A 13,627-nucleotide genomic window follows, 5' to 3' on the forward strand; every position below is an offset into this window, starting at 1 on the left:
TTGTTGTCGGAAGCAGACCATCCCTTAATGGCTTCTAAATTGTCTACCAAGTGTTTACCTGAGGGTTTGATAAAGCTCGACGACAGAGCTGATGGCAGCCTCAGCGCTATACTTTCAAAATTCGAAAATACATTTTCCAAAAGGGATTCAACAGCCAAAATGTCACTTATAAATAGGCACAACTGATCAACTTTTAACAGCGGAGCCATCGTTTCCAGCATTCAATTTAACATTCAAAATTTTAAAAAAGTTAAATTCATTTATTTTCTTTCCCTCCCTCTCAATAAAATTACATTTCTATTCTCTCTTCTCGCGCATGTTTTTTTCTTTCCTTTATTTTCTCTTCTCTTCTTTTCTTCCCTTCTGCTCTTCGTTTCCTGCTGGGTCTTCTTTCTTTCTCGCGCTTATTCCCAGCTTCCGCGCGAGAGCTGTTTCTTGTGTCTTTAGATTTAGAAGCTCTGTGCGTCTCCATGTGACTGGTCTACGGCAGTCTGCCATTACGGGTTCCTTTTAGGTGTGCCTGGCGAGTAAGAAAGGAAGGAGCCCCATAAATGAAAATGTGTTATTATGAACTGCTTTTCTAGTTCCCACCGAAATAGTTCAAGAACCGGAACACAAGGCTAATTTTTTATAATATTTATATTCCTTTATCAAGTGCTGTTTATTAAAAGACGATGTACTGATGGCTGAAATGACATCCCTCACTGTTTACGAAATAGTGGTCTCTTTTACCGGCCCACGAAGTTAGGCTGAGCTCCTAGATTTTCCCATGTGCAAGAGGAGCAACATTCACCTTCGAAATTTCAGCCGGCCCTCTCATGGGTTATGATTTATGAGCCATCGTTATTTACTTCAGAACCTACATGACATATCACAGACTTCGCAATAGCGTCATAGTGCGAGGACATCGCGTGTATTGTGTGTAGCAGTTTCCACCGTGTCATCTTAGTTATTCATTCCAAATAGTGAGAACCGCGTTCGAGTCTCTGTAGGGACGCTCCACATCCTGTTATTCTGGACAAATCCCTTAATCTCCCGCGACTAACAAAACGAATGTGTCCTTGTCCAAGTAACGTGCTTTGAGACCTTCGCGCTTTATAAAACTCAAAGAAAATGGTGCTATCATCTCCACTATTAATGTATCTATTTTTGGTAATATTTTATCCATTTTTTTTATCATTTGCACAATTATTAGCATCGTTATTAACCATATTAATCTTCGTGCTATACTCATACTGGTTATCATATTTACTCATTCTTATGAATGCACACATTTGCACAAGGGGAAAAAAAGCATATAAACTAGTAAACGCGCGGCCTCCCCGTTTTCCATAATCTTATGTTGCTTGCATGTTGCTCGAGCCACTGTTCACACTGGGGATGTATGCGTGTGATCCTTCTCGATCAGAGCACGTCAGGAGCCGCGAGACAGTGTTTGTTATTGTGTTCGGTTTAACAGCTACAGGGCAGGAGACAGGATGCCAGGCGCCTGGCGGTCCAATCGCCACCTCCCTTGAAGAGTAGCACACCTCCCTCACCCACCACCGCATTCGCAAGAAGCGCTCGCCATGATGTTTTCGTTTGGCTTTTTCTGCTGTGGCCTCGCCTGCTAAAAGGTTTCTCATCTTTATGGGGCCATGTGTTTGGCCCCATAAAGATAAGAAACCTTTTACTTCAGAAGGAAAGCAGGCTTGGCCGTCCAAGTGGGACGGCTCAAAAAGCCGAACGAAAACGTCACACCAAGCTCTTTTCCAATGGCTGGCCACCGTTTAGCATAAACGGTGACGCCGGCCAATGGAAAAGAGGGGCGGGGCTTAAAGCCCCTTACAGGAAAAATACCTATAAACATTAAATCTCGCCAGCGAGACTGCGCATGTGCGCAGCCTACGCTAGCGAGACCTAAAAAATATAGTACTTCCACAGGGAGGGCTATAATTCTTGACTTTTAAAGTGCAGCCTTTAAAACTGGGAATAGTTTCACGCTGCACAAGAAGAAGTTACTTGTAAGAGTAGCTTTCTAGAACGAGCTTTTCTAGATTCAAGTAATCTTCTCGCCATCCTGTGGGATTTAAACACATGCTCGCAATACTTCACTCGGTCTCAGAGGTGCACTCATATTGCATTCCTTACACTGCCATTATTACCTCACATTTTAGACAATACCAGTGAAAAATACAACATGAACGTGGCGTGCAGCATTGGGGTGCTCAGTGGGTTTTGGGTCGAAGATCTCTTTGGTCACTTTGGCCATGCGTGAATTCCATTCATACTTTTTTATTTTTTATATTTATGTTAGGAATGTACGATTTTATCTTGCGACTCTAGAGTAGCTTAAAGCTTAAATAAATTGTAACAGGGAAGTAAGTTGCTTATTTTTTCTTTCTGTACATCAAATATGACTGGCCTATTGGATTTTTACACACATTGCATGTTAGAGTTACTTATTTTCTGCTTTCCTTTGATCTCTGCAGAGTGAGAAAGTCAACTATGATAAATTTCGGAACTGGTTGCTACAAAACAAGGAAGCTTTCACTTTCTCCCGCTGGCTGCTGTCTGGAGGAATATATGTTACTCTTACTGATGATAGCGATACACCAACTTTCTACCAAACCCTGGCGGGAGTCACACATTGTAAGTTATTTCTTGTGTTCAGAACTCTAAAGTCACAAATGGGTTACTTAAATTAATTCCGTTTATACTATCTGCTGTTAAAAAAAATCATGCATTTTAAAGTTTTATTCTACTGAAAAAAACGTAAAAGCCTACGTCAAAGTAGCGTTGACTAGATTTGTCAAATTGGAAAACCTGTATATTTTGCCTGTGGCTGTAGAATTTCTGTATGCCTAATCCTTCCTGCTAAAGGCTGCTGGGGGTTGCGGGAGGCGGGCTAGAGGCACAGGAAAAAAAAAGAATCGACTGGTGTCAAGATAACGCAGGGTCATCTAGAGTTTTCCAAAGAAGCCAGCAGCACTGCGGGCGCTGTCTGAACTGGAACTACTGGGCACTAATGGCAGCTTTGCAGTTGTAGTTTGCGCAGAATAGTTGCTAGTCTTTACCTAGATCATGGGTACTCACGTTTTCCCGTGGGCTGCAAAGTTTGGTCTATGGTGTGACCGAGGGCCTCACTGATGCCAGCGGGTGTGTAAAGTGGGTGTAGGGGAAGCAAAGCATGTATGTCTAGTGGCTGTCTTTAACAAGCATTGGCATAGCCAATAGGTCTCGGCTTTGGAACCTTATGATTGTTTAGCCAGAGATATTGGCAATGTTTTTAAGTTATGTTCTAGAGCAATGTAGCTGCTGCTATATAGCACAAACTCGATCCGGAGGTTTTGGAGCACCTTATATGAGCACTAGTTACGCTACACAAGGACACTTGAATGAGCCTGTGCACGTGAGAAGGATTCTGGGAAAGGCTGCATGCAGTGGCCACATACTCGCTGTCAGCTGCTGGGGCAGAGATAACCAAGCTTCTATAGTAACCACTGTGTCCCACTTGTAGTGCAGCACAATGCCGGTCAACCTTACTCTTCCTCCATGGTCCCAAAGGTCACAAATGTATTCACGGGTTAAGTGGGTTATAGGTCTTCAAGTAAAGCAGGGGAGCCAGGCTCCTACTGCTCATTACGGCATGGTCCAAGCATTATAATCTTGATTGCAGAGTACATACCCCTAAATGACCACACAATCCTCAACTTATTAAATGCTCGCCAAATATATCTATGCTGAGGGATTGAGTTATGACGACCGGTGGCTGTCCTAAGGTGGAGGACGGGTCTGCAGCAGTGCCCCTCATTAGCTGCCGTTTCAGCAACCACCCCACCCTTCGGGTGATTCTGCATCGAGGTGTGAGCTGCAGGAAGAGTTGTTCAACTTCATTTTTAAATGAAAAAACGTCTGGGGCTATATATTAATGACAGTGGCGGTTACTATCCTCTGACTTTCTTGCAACAGTTATTGGGTTAGATTAGTCCATCAGTTCCCTCCGGCAGTACAAATTCATGGTACCATGGCATCTTTTTTACTTTTGTATTGGGATTATGGCATTTACAGAAAAGGAATTAAACAAGCAAGCCTACTTTTTGATGGTCATGGTAGGCAAATCGTTTACTCGTATGAGCTATCACAAAATTAGATTATTTTTCTCCAAAATGTTCTGTATTTCTTTCAGAGTATTTGAAGCACTAAAAAGCTGTATTCCTGGCTTCATAATTTGCGCGGGGGCAACACAGCCACAAATGATGTAGCCCTGCAGACCGAGGACACTGTGGGTAGAGACGAGGGCTATGCTGCTGAATTGTATAGCCTTTATTTAGCCGCAGAAACACCTGAATATTGTTGACGAGACCATTTACCTCAGGTGCTGCACCACGCAAATACTGTGACGCAGACGTGTGTTGATGGTGGGGGAGGGGACGCTGGATGGTTGTCTCTGCACGCGCTGGCCCTTAAAGAAAAAATTACACTTGCGGGTTTTGCGCTTGGCCTTCAGCCCTTCTTATTCCGAAACAAAGCCATTAGTCCGGGCACATATGCATTTTGTGCCGTAAGTCATGATCTTCAAACTCTGTCCAAACAGCGGCGCCAATAAACACGAGCCGCAGAAATGCCAAAAGCAGTCAGCTGTGCAAATGTAAATGACAAGCTTGCCAACTACAACTAGAGCGTCTCTGCATCGGATGACAATCTACCCTAGCGACAGTAAACAGCCCTGTGACAAGGCCATAACTAAATAAACAAGCATGGCCGCTAAAGTGAAAGGGACCGCGCTGTGTTTAATTAGTCACCTGATCCACGACGTGGGAGGAATGCATCTGCCAGCCTGCGCGCCGCTGCTCACTCCCGAGAGCAAAACGCCGTGGGAGTGAACCTTTGGAGAAGAGGTGGGACATGCACCCGCCTTTGGCCATTTGCGTGCTTTCATTATTGAAAGACACACGCAAAGGCCAATCCAATATGTCAGAGGAGTCCGACCCACACAGGGAAGTTTGGAGTGCTCACAAGAAGCCTCCCATAGAGCAGCACATGCGCGCAGCGCTAGGTTCCGCCTAAAAATGAAGGTGTTCCTAAAGTTAAGGGCCTAGTTACCTCCTTTCCCTAACTGCAATTAACCTTTAAATAAGTGATTGCTGTATATTTAACTTTTTTCTTCATGTTAGTGCTGAGTAGAGTAAACAGCAGTCCAATATAAAGGGGGACCCCTGAGGAACGGATGGGTAGGCAGGAGGTGCAGGGAAAGATTAAACTACAATATCAGGAGAGAATACCAGCTGCCTACACAAAAAGGATGTAGATAAGCCCAAAGGGAAAATGGGTCAGGATTAAATATGCAACCACTAACCAAGACTGACAGTGAGATACTAAGAAAAGAACATTCCAAAAAGCATGAAATCCACTATATCAGTTTATTTTAATATAATAAATCAGGATAATGATCAATAACGGTCAATATTTTCACAAAATAAAGATATATACGTCCCACACTAAACAAAAACAATCATACTGGCATTCATTCCCACAGCATACTCATATATTCAACAAACATATAATCAGAAGAGTGTAATGAAAAAAAGGAGGAAACGCCAAGAATTAGCTCAAATGAGGGATTGCGAAGCATTCGTTCCTTTTCTGGCGATCCGGTTGCTCGATCCTGCGACTTGATTCAAAATAATCAACGGAATCAACTAAACCCCACTGACCGGCGGATTTGACGCGCCTGTCGAAATCCCTCATTGGAGCTAATTCTTAGCGTTTCCTCCTTTTTTTCATTACACTCGGCCTGGTCTTTTATTATGTTGAACGAACCATGAGCCTGCTTCACTATCAACTCTTTGGAACCTTCTATAAGAGTCTCCTGAGGCCCTGACTCCTCCTATAACTAGAGGGTGATAATAAGGCCTCACACCCCAACAAGGTGTTATTTGTGTGTCCCACACGATTGTGACCACCACTGCCCTGATTAAGGTGTAGCCCTTAGCGGGCCCAACACCGAAATGTGCGTTGACTCTCTTTGCCTCCTGCCTACCTGGAGACCCTGTCTCCCCACACGACCGGGAGGACACGAGTATCGGAATTGTCATTCCTTGGAACTACCTTTCCTTGAATTCTGATTGTTTTAACCTATTTATGAACCTATGTGTTCTGATTATATGTTTGTTGAATATATGAGTATGTTGTGGGAATGAATGCCAGTATGATTGTTTTTGTTTAGTGTGGGACGTATATATCTTTTTTTTGTGAAAATATTGACCGTTATTGATCATTATCCTGATTTATTATATTAAAATAAACTGATATTGTGGATTTCATGCTTTTTGGAATGTTCTTTTCTTAGTATCTCACTGTCAGTCTTGGTTAGTGGTTGCATATTTAATCCTGACCCATTTTCCTTTTGGGATAATCTACATCCTTTTTGTGTAGGCAGCTGGTATTCTCTCCTGATATTAGAGTAAACAGCAGCTCAGTGCTGCTGTTGCCCAGGGGACATAGCCAAAAGGTCTCGCTTTTGGGACCTTATAAGTATTTAGTTATGCAGCACAATATCCTTGGTGCAACAACATCAACCGTTGCATGGCTAAACACCTATAAGGTCGCAAAGACGAGACCTATTGGCTATGCCAATGCTTGTTATTTCTTGGTCACTCTCTTCCCGGTTTCTCCTGTGGTGTTGGCACATTTTTCATATGAATGCAAATTCTTGTCCAAGAATTCTAGTACTAATGTGCAGGGAAAGCAAGTAGGCTGCTCGGCCGCAGAATGTTTTCATTGATTCATTCCTTCTGACTGAGTCAGCAAGAAGACTGTCCTTGCCTTGAAGGCAACAGCAGAATGATGCCTGTGGAGGTAACTGCAGCAATAAAGAAGTGTTTCTCTCATAGCATTGATTGTTTTTTTTAAAACAATTTTAATAATGTTTGAAATAAGGAAAGAGCAAGTGATCAATATAATCACAATATCTAAATACCATAATAAAACATGTTATAAATATTGGCAATCATATTATTTTTTTTTAAATGGTTCTATAATCAAAGATTACCAAAGTGCTGATAACTAAATGTGAAATATGTGAACCGATGTAGGCCAATCTGCGGGCTGATAGAATCGATTTCTGATGAGACAAATACTTTGCAGCAGATCTAATTGAGGTCAAATAAATATGCAACCTTGTGTGAAAGTACGCGTGGTCAGGGATGGGTGAAATTAATGGTACTCCGAGGGCCGTGATTTAAGGACGGAATTAAACCCATTTCCAGATTCTAAGGCCACTCATGCATGGAACAAATTAGGAACGCGTAAATCCGCTGACCAAGGAATGTGGGACAATGGCCAAAGTGCCTGAGGCCAGGGATGTGGTTATGACGAATTGTCACTTGTGGCACTTTAGGAAGTCACTGGAGTGCTATGTAACTGAATATGCTTTATTTAAATATGATTTGATATGATGGGCGAATGTATTAGTCCAAGCTCCATTCAAGTGAATAAGAACTGGCTTGTGAGGATTAAATGGGTTTTTGGGACAGTGATACGGTAAATCACCTAATACACACATTGCTGTAATAGGCCAGTGTGCTTAAGAAAGCCTTTAAAAATTGCCTGTGTGCCCTATACAGCAATATGCCCCACTGGTGTGCATGAAAAAAGTCCCCATGTCCTGTTGAAGACCTCAATCTCAGAGAGAGAAAGAGAGAGAGAGAGAGAGAGAATTGATGTGTATGTGTGTGTGAGAGTGGGTGTTCATGTGTGTGTGCGCGTGTGTGTGCGTGCGTGCGTGCGTGTGTGTGTGTGTGTGTGTGTGTGTGTGTGTGTGTGTTTTTTTAAAGTGACCCTGCCAGAAAAATAATGGTGAAATCAAGGAGATGAACACATGATGATATTATTACTCTAAAACCGCATTTCAATAAACACCGGGTTTCTTTCTTTTAAATGTTTATACACTTATTTTTAAAAGTTAAATAAATCTAAACCCAACACACATTTTCTTTACATCTGCTAGATGTTTTGCACTTTGAGACACCTTCCGCTGTCTCCTGCTAAAGGGTGTTTTGTAAGCTGTATGAAAGATGTTACCACTCTCGCACTGTAGCAGGAGAAATTTTGAAGTTTAAGAAAATGTATCATCTTGAAATCTTACGCACAAAATGAAACGCTATCTTATTGCATTTCCGAATGAAAATGATAGCAAGCATAGAAGGGAATCGAGGTTACAGATCATGGTTGGCAACTGGCAGCCTTAAATCGAATGACTATTAAAGATTACGATTGGCTAAGAAGTGTAAGACATCATAAAACAATACTCAGGATGAGGAAGAGCCTTAAAAGACCTGTGGATTACAACCTGGAAACTTATTTCCTTGGGCCAAATGCAGGGCCATTTGTCAACGTCTAGCATTAAACTGGATTACACCCACCATGCTGCCTCTACTGGTACATGATTAGCACTTTCAGCTAAGAGAAGCAATGTGAGCATGCGCAGAGAGCACCTCAACTCTCTTAATATGGACATTCATTCCTGTGAACGAGTTACAGCACTCACCAGTCATTCTGTACCATACATCATCCATGAATAAACCTTATGTAATCCTTGAATTACACTCAATTTCACCCTGTTCATTTTGAGTCAACTAAAGCGTGAAAGCGAAAGTTAAAGCGACCGCGACCAGGCAAATGTAAACAAGCGCGCGCGGCCACACCAATTGAAAACAGATGGCCCCTACGTGCCGCTGCTCGCTCCTGCAAGGTGGATGCCGCCACAAGCACGAGTGCTTGAAAAGTGCTGACCGATTTCTAAAGGTCATCTCCTAGTACTGCGCTTGCGCGCTGCGCTAGGCTCGACCTAAATACGAGACAGCCCTAGCATGGGGGTTACTTACGCTCAAAAGGCACATAAACTAAATATTACAGTTACAGATGCTAGAGACGACCCCTCTCTGTTTACTCTATGCATGCCATAGTGACGTCTGAAGTGGTGGAATTTCTTCCTCATAACTGGACTCATTAGCTCTTTGAGGTATGGTTGGTGCACCTCTTTTGTATAGGTGGGGAGCAATAGAGTATCCTCTTCAGACTTTACAGCTAAATCACTCTCAAGGGCGCTTTTCTGTTTTAAATATTTATGTATCCAGAGTTTAAGGCGGATTTGTTTACTTCAACCTAGCTAAATGCAAATTATTCTACAAAGAATCTAATTTTAAACAAAGTACAGAACATTCTGTTAAATCTGTTTTTAAGAGCATATACCAATTTAAACCACAGAAAAGTAATTCATTAACAAAAAAGGAAAGATGTGCGAGCTGGAAACAAAGCCAGAAACCGTTTGTCTTTTTTAATACCTGTGCCTTTTTCGGTTTTCTGTTTCAAATACACCCATCTTACATCCCAGGAAAGATACGATTTTCAACCTCGATCTTGCAACAACCTACTTGCCACAACTAATGCTCTGCTTTTACCAACTGCAGAGATTTGTAGTTTACAAACCCCGGGACTCCAGCAGTGTAGAAGTTAAAAAGAATACATACAGAAAAGCAGCCTCGCTTAAGTCTGTTATGTTTGGGGAAACTTTACTGTGATGGTACCATATTCAATCAATCAATTCAGATTTGTAGAGCGGGACTAATCACCAGCGAGGGTATCCAGGCGCTGTATTAATCTGTTGAACAGCTACCCATGTGTGTTTATGTACACTTCTCTGCCTCCTTAAGATATTAGGGTCGCTGTCAAGATTGTCAAGTATTTGTTAGTCCTTCACTGTCTATCTTATAAATAGGTATGCAAAAAAGACTTTACAGCAATACATCAAATGGCTCTACTCATCTTTAGTTTATTTCACCAGCCCGGTTTGTGCCCAGGACATAGTCATATGTACCCAAACCAAGCCTAAACCCTGCCCACAATACAGGGGAGAGCGTCTTTATAGGCATCCCAGTCTCGTAAAAGATGTCATGAATGCCTGGCAAAGATCTTCCCTTCATTTACCAGGAGAACCCATCAGGTGAAAGTTTCTAATGTCGTTTTGATTCCTGATTTTGGAAATTATACCAGCCATTGCCCTTCTACAGTCGAGGCTCAATTATCTCTTTCAAGACTTTCCGAATATTGGAAACTGTGTTTCAGCTCAAAGGACACATTTGTTTTTAATAGGGCTCTAAAACCGTATGGTCCAATTACCTTTGAGGGTTGTAGTTTAATAATTGACTTAATACCCTGGCTAATATAGAGCCACGCATGTTACCAGACACTTTGGAGAGTCTTCTTACTGGTGTCTATAGCGACACATCATTTCTCAATATATGTTTCTGATAGCTATTTCTCACCACAGATTGCTCACCTTTTGGAGTAATCATCAGATGTCAGACTGGATCTGAAAACTTTTCTTAGCAGTGCTCCCACATGCCACTAAATGGTAATTTGCTTCTCCGTGTTGTCTTTGTTATGCCCCAGAGTGACAGAGTGGAGCTGAAAATAAGTTCCACAACTGCGCGCCAACTTCAGTCCTTTCTTTCCTCGCCTTCCAACACAGATCCTGAGTTCCACTTCCCTATTCCCACTTTCCTCAATCTATACATAATCATTGTCATGCCTGCCATTGACACAGATGTCCCCTGACCTTATCTGATAGAGACAGCTAGCCGCAGATTCCTTAGCTTTGAACTTTTGACATTTTGTCGACTCAGTTTGGTGTGTTAGGAAGTTCATTAGGAAGACTTCTGGGTTCAAGCCATGCGGAGCCTGTTGCCGCCCCATGTAGGTAACAAACCCCCATCTCGTGTGTCTCTGGTGCCTGAAGCTCGACCACGACACAAAGTCGTGCTCCGATTGCCCGGCCATTGCGCGATAGCTTTGAGGGAGCGGTCCCTAAAGCTGCTCGTGGCCCGGCACGCACCTTGGAGTTCGCCTTGTTCTCTTCGTTGAAGTTGTCAGGTAAGAGGCCCCACAAGAAGTCTTAGTATATTTTGACTTCGCCCCGTCCGCCATGTGGCAAGACAGAGGAGCCTCAACGTTCTAGGCCCGCTCCACGGAGTGGGCACCTGGGTTGATCCTGTATCTCTCCCCATTTATGGGGGCACGAGTGACCCCCACCCAACTTAAGGAATTTTACAACTCCATGTGCGCTGTTTTTGGGCGGCCTGAACCTGCCAGTGGGCTTCGCAGGTCTAGGTGAAGGAGATCCCGTGAACTCTGCACCTTCAGCTTCTGCCATGGCTTCCCGTCAGACCCGTTCCTGGCGGCGCATCTCAAGTCGAGGTCTACGGCACCGCTGGCATCCTCATTCCGGACTATACGGAGCCAGTCTAGCTTCCACAGGCTCAGAGACCAGCGCCAATAGAGCCGTACAGCTTCACACCATCTAACCAACCCCTTTCAGAAGCTTTAGGGTTGGAGGAAGACGAAGAGGATTGGGAAGGGGAGCAGGATCCCTTAAAAATCATTTAGCCCCAAAACATGGACTGGTATGAGGAACTGGGTGATGCTAGTGGCCTGGACACCTCCCCATATTCTGGCATACTGTCTCCCTCTTATCTGGCTATGGAGGAGGTTTTTTTTTACTATGGTGGTGCGTAGGGCTGTGGAGGTCCTGGACCTGCAGCTTCCTAAAGTGGCGGTCAAGACGAATGTCTTGACAGAGGTCCTGCAGCCTAGTATCTCTTCATCGGAACCCCAGCTGCTTTTTAACGAGGCCTTAACGGAGGTTCTTCTGGGCACCTGGTCCAAGCCCAGCACCGGAGCTCCTGTAAATAGAACGATTGCCTGCTGCCATCCCCCTGCACCAGGTGACCCAGTTTTCCTCACAGCCCACCCTACCCCCCACAGCTTCCCTTACGCCTCTCTTGACACGGAATCCAAACGGCTGGAGACCTTTGGGAAGAAAATGTTCTCTTCCGCCAGCCTCGCACTGCGGTCTGCGAACACTGCATACCTTTTGGGCCGTTATTCCGATTCTGTTTGAAAACGGTTGCACAGGTGCTGCTTAGGCTCTTGGAGGAGGACCGGATCCTGCTCTCCCAAGCAATATCAGATGGGAGAGATGCAGCGAAGTACGCCATTCGCTGTGGCTTGGACACAATGGACTCACTGGGCAAAGCGATTTCTTTGGTGGCCATAAGGCTCCACTCCTGGCTGAGGGCATCTGGCTTTTCGGGGGATGACCAGGCAAACCTCATGAACATGCCCTTCGATGGCTCACGTCTTTTCATTGAGAACGCGGATGCAGCGCTTGAGCCCTTCAAGGATTCGCAGACTATGGCTAAATCCTTGGGCCTCAGTGCTACCACCCGGCCTTCGTCTGCCTTTTGCTCCTTTCGTGGCAACAGAAGAGGCTTCCAACCGCGCCAACCCTATTCCAGCCAGCAGGTTCGGCAAGTAAAGTAGCCTTTGCGGGGCAGTGGCCTTGGTTCTTCCCGTCCTCGAGGGTCGGGAGGCCAGAAGTTGAGCCAAATCCTCATCCCCTCCCCCACCTCAAAACCTTCCTAGTCTTGCCTTTCAGGACCACGAGTGCCCAGTGGGTGGCAGGTACACCGTCACCTCAACCCCTGGCGCAATATCACCTTGGACAGGTAGATGTTGCAGATCGTCCAAAGGGGATACTCCCTCCCCTTTGAGACTACCCCTCCTTCTATGCCTCCAACGATCGGCTGATGGAGGATCTTTTCGCGCTACCCTGTGAGGAAGTCAAGGCTGTCTTGGCCAAGGGAGCTATAGTGAGAGTTCCTGGGCCAGAAATGGGCTGTGTTTGCTACTCCTGCTATTCCCTTGTTCCAAAGAAGGACAAAGGTCCTATCCTCGATATCGGAGCCCTCAACTACTTTCTCAAGAAAGAGAAATTCAGGATGCACACTCTTTCTCAGGTACTGTCTGCCCTAGACCCGGGAGATTGGATGGTAGCGTTGGACTTGCAGGGTGCCTATTTCCACATTCCCGCCCTGCCGGCCCATCGTCGCTATCTGCGCTTTACTGTGGGCCAGGAGCACTTTCAGTTTGTTGTGCTCCCCTTTGGCCTCATCAGTGCCCCACGGGTGTTCACCAAGGTGATGGCTGTGGTGGCAGCTCATCTGCAGAGATCAGGGGTTCCAGTGTTCCCCTATCTAGACAACTGGTTGTTGAAGGCGGTCTTGTCCCAGGCAGTCTTCTCCCTTCTCCAGACTACGGTGAACCACTTGCATTCGCTGGGCTTCACTATCAACGTGCCAAAGTCACACCTGACTCCCTCTCAGGCGCTCCCCTTTATTGGAGCAGTCCTGGACATGGTGCAGTTTCTGGCTTATCCTCCTGAGTGGCGAGTCTAGGATATTCATGCTATGATACCGATATTTCAGCCATTATCATGGATTTCGGTGAGAATGAAGCTGAGGCTGCTCGGCCTCATGATCTCTTGCATCCTTCTTGTGGACCAGGCCAGATGGCACATGCGGGCTCTGCAATGGGACCTGAAGTTTCAGTGGGCACAGAATCTGGGAAATCTCACCGACCTGGTCCAGATCTTGGAAGGCACGGTGAAAGACCTGCAGTGGTGGTTATCAAACCACGTTTGGATCGGAGGCAGACTCCTCTCCCTTCCTCATCCAGAACTCACAGTAGTGATGGAAGCGTCCATTCTGGGATGGGGCTGCCATCCAGGAGAGGTGGAGATCAGAGT

General features: G+C 44.9%; 1 protein-coding gene across 2 annotated transcripts in view; it reads left to right on the plus strand.

The window, feature by feature from the left end:
* Positions 1–13,627, plus strand: part of USP32 (ubiquitin specific peptidase 32) — a 1,392,279-nt gene that overhangs the window by 467,602 nt on the left and 911,050 nt on the right. For both annotated transcript variants that reach the window (XM_085649438.1, XM_085649439.1), the window contains exon 5: positions 2,472–2,631. In XM_085649438.1, coding sequence (XP_085505564.1) covers positions 2,472–2,631 — 160 coding nt within the window. The remainder of the gene's footprint in view (positions 1–2,471; positions 2,632–13,627) is intronic.

This window comes from Triturus cristatus, chromosome 3_2 (genome assembly GCF_964204655.1).
Source record: "Triturus cristatus chromosome 3_2, aTriCri1.1, whole genome shotgun sequence".
NCBI lineage: Eukaryota > Metazoa > Chordata > Amphibia > Caudata > Salamandridae > Triturus > Triturus cristatus.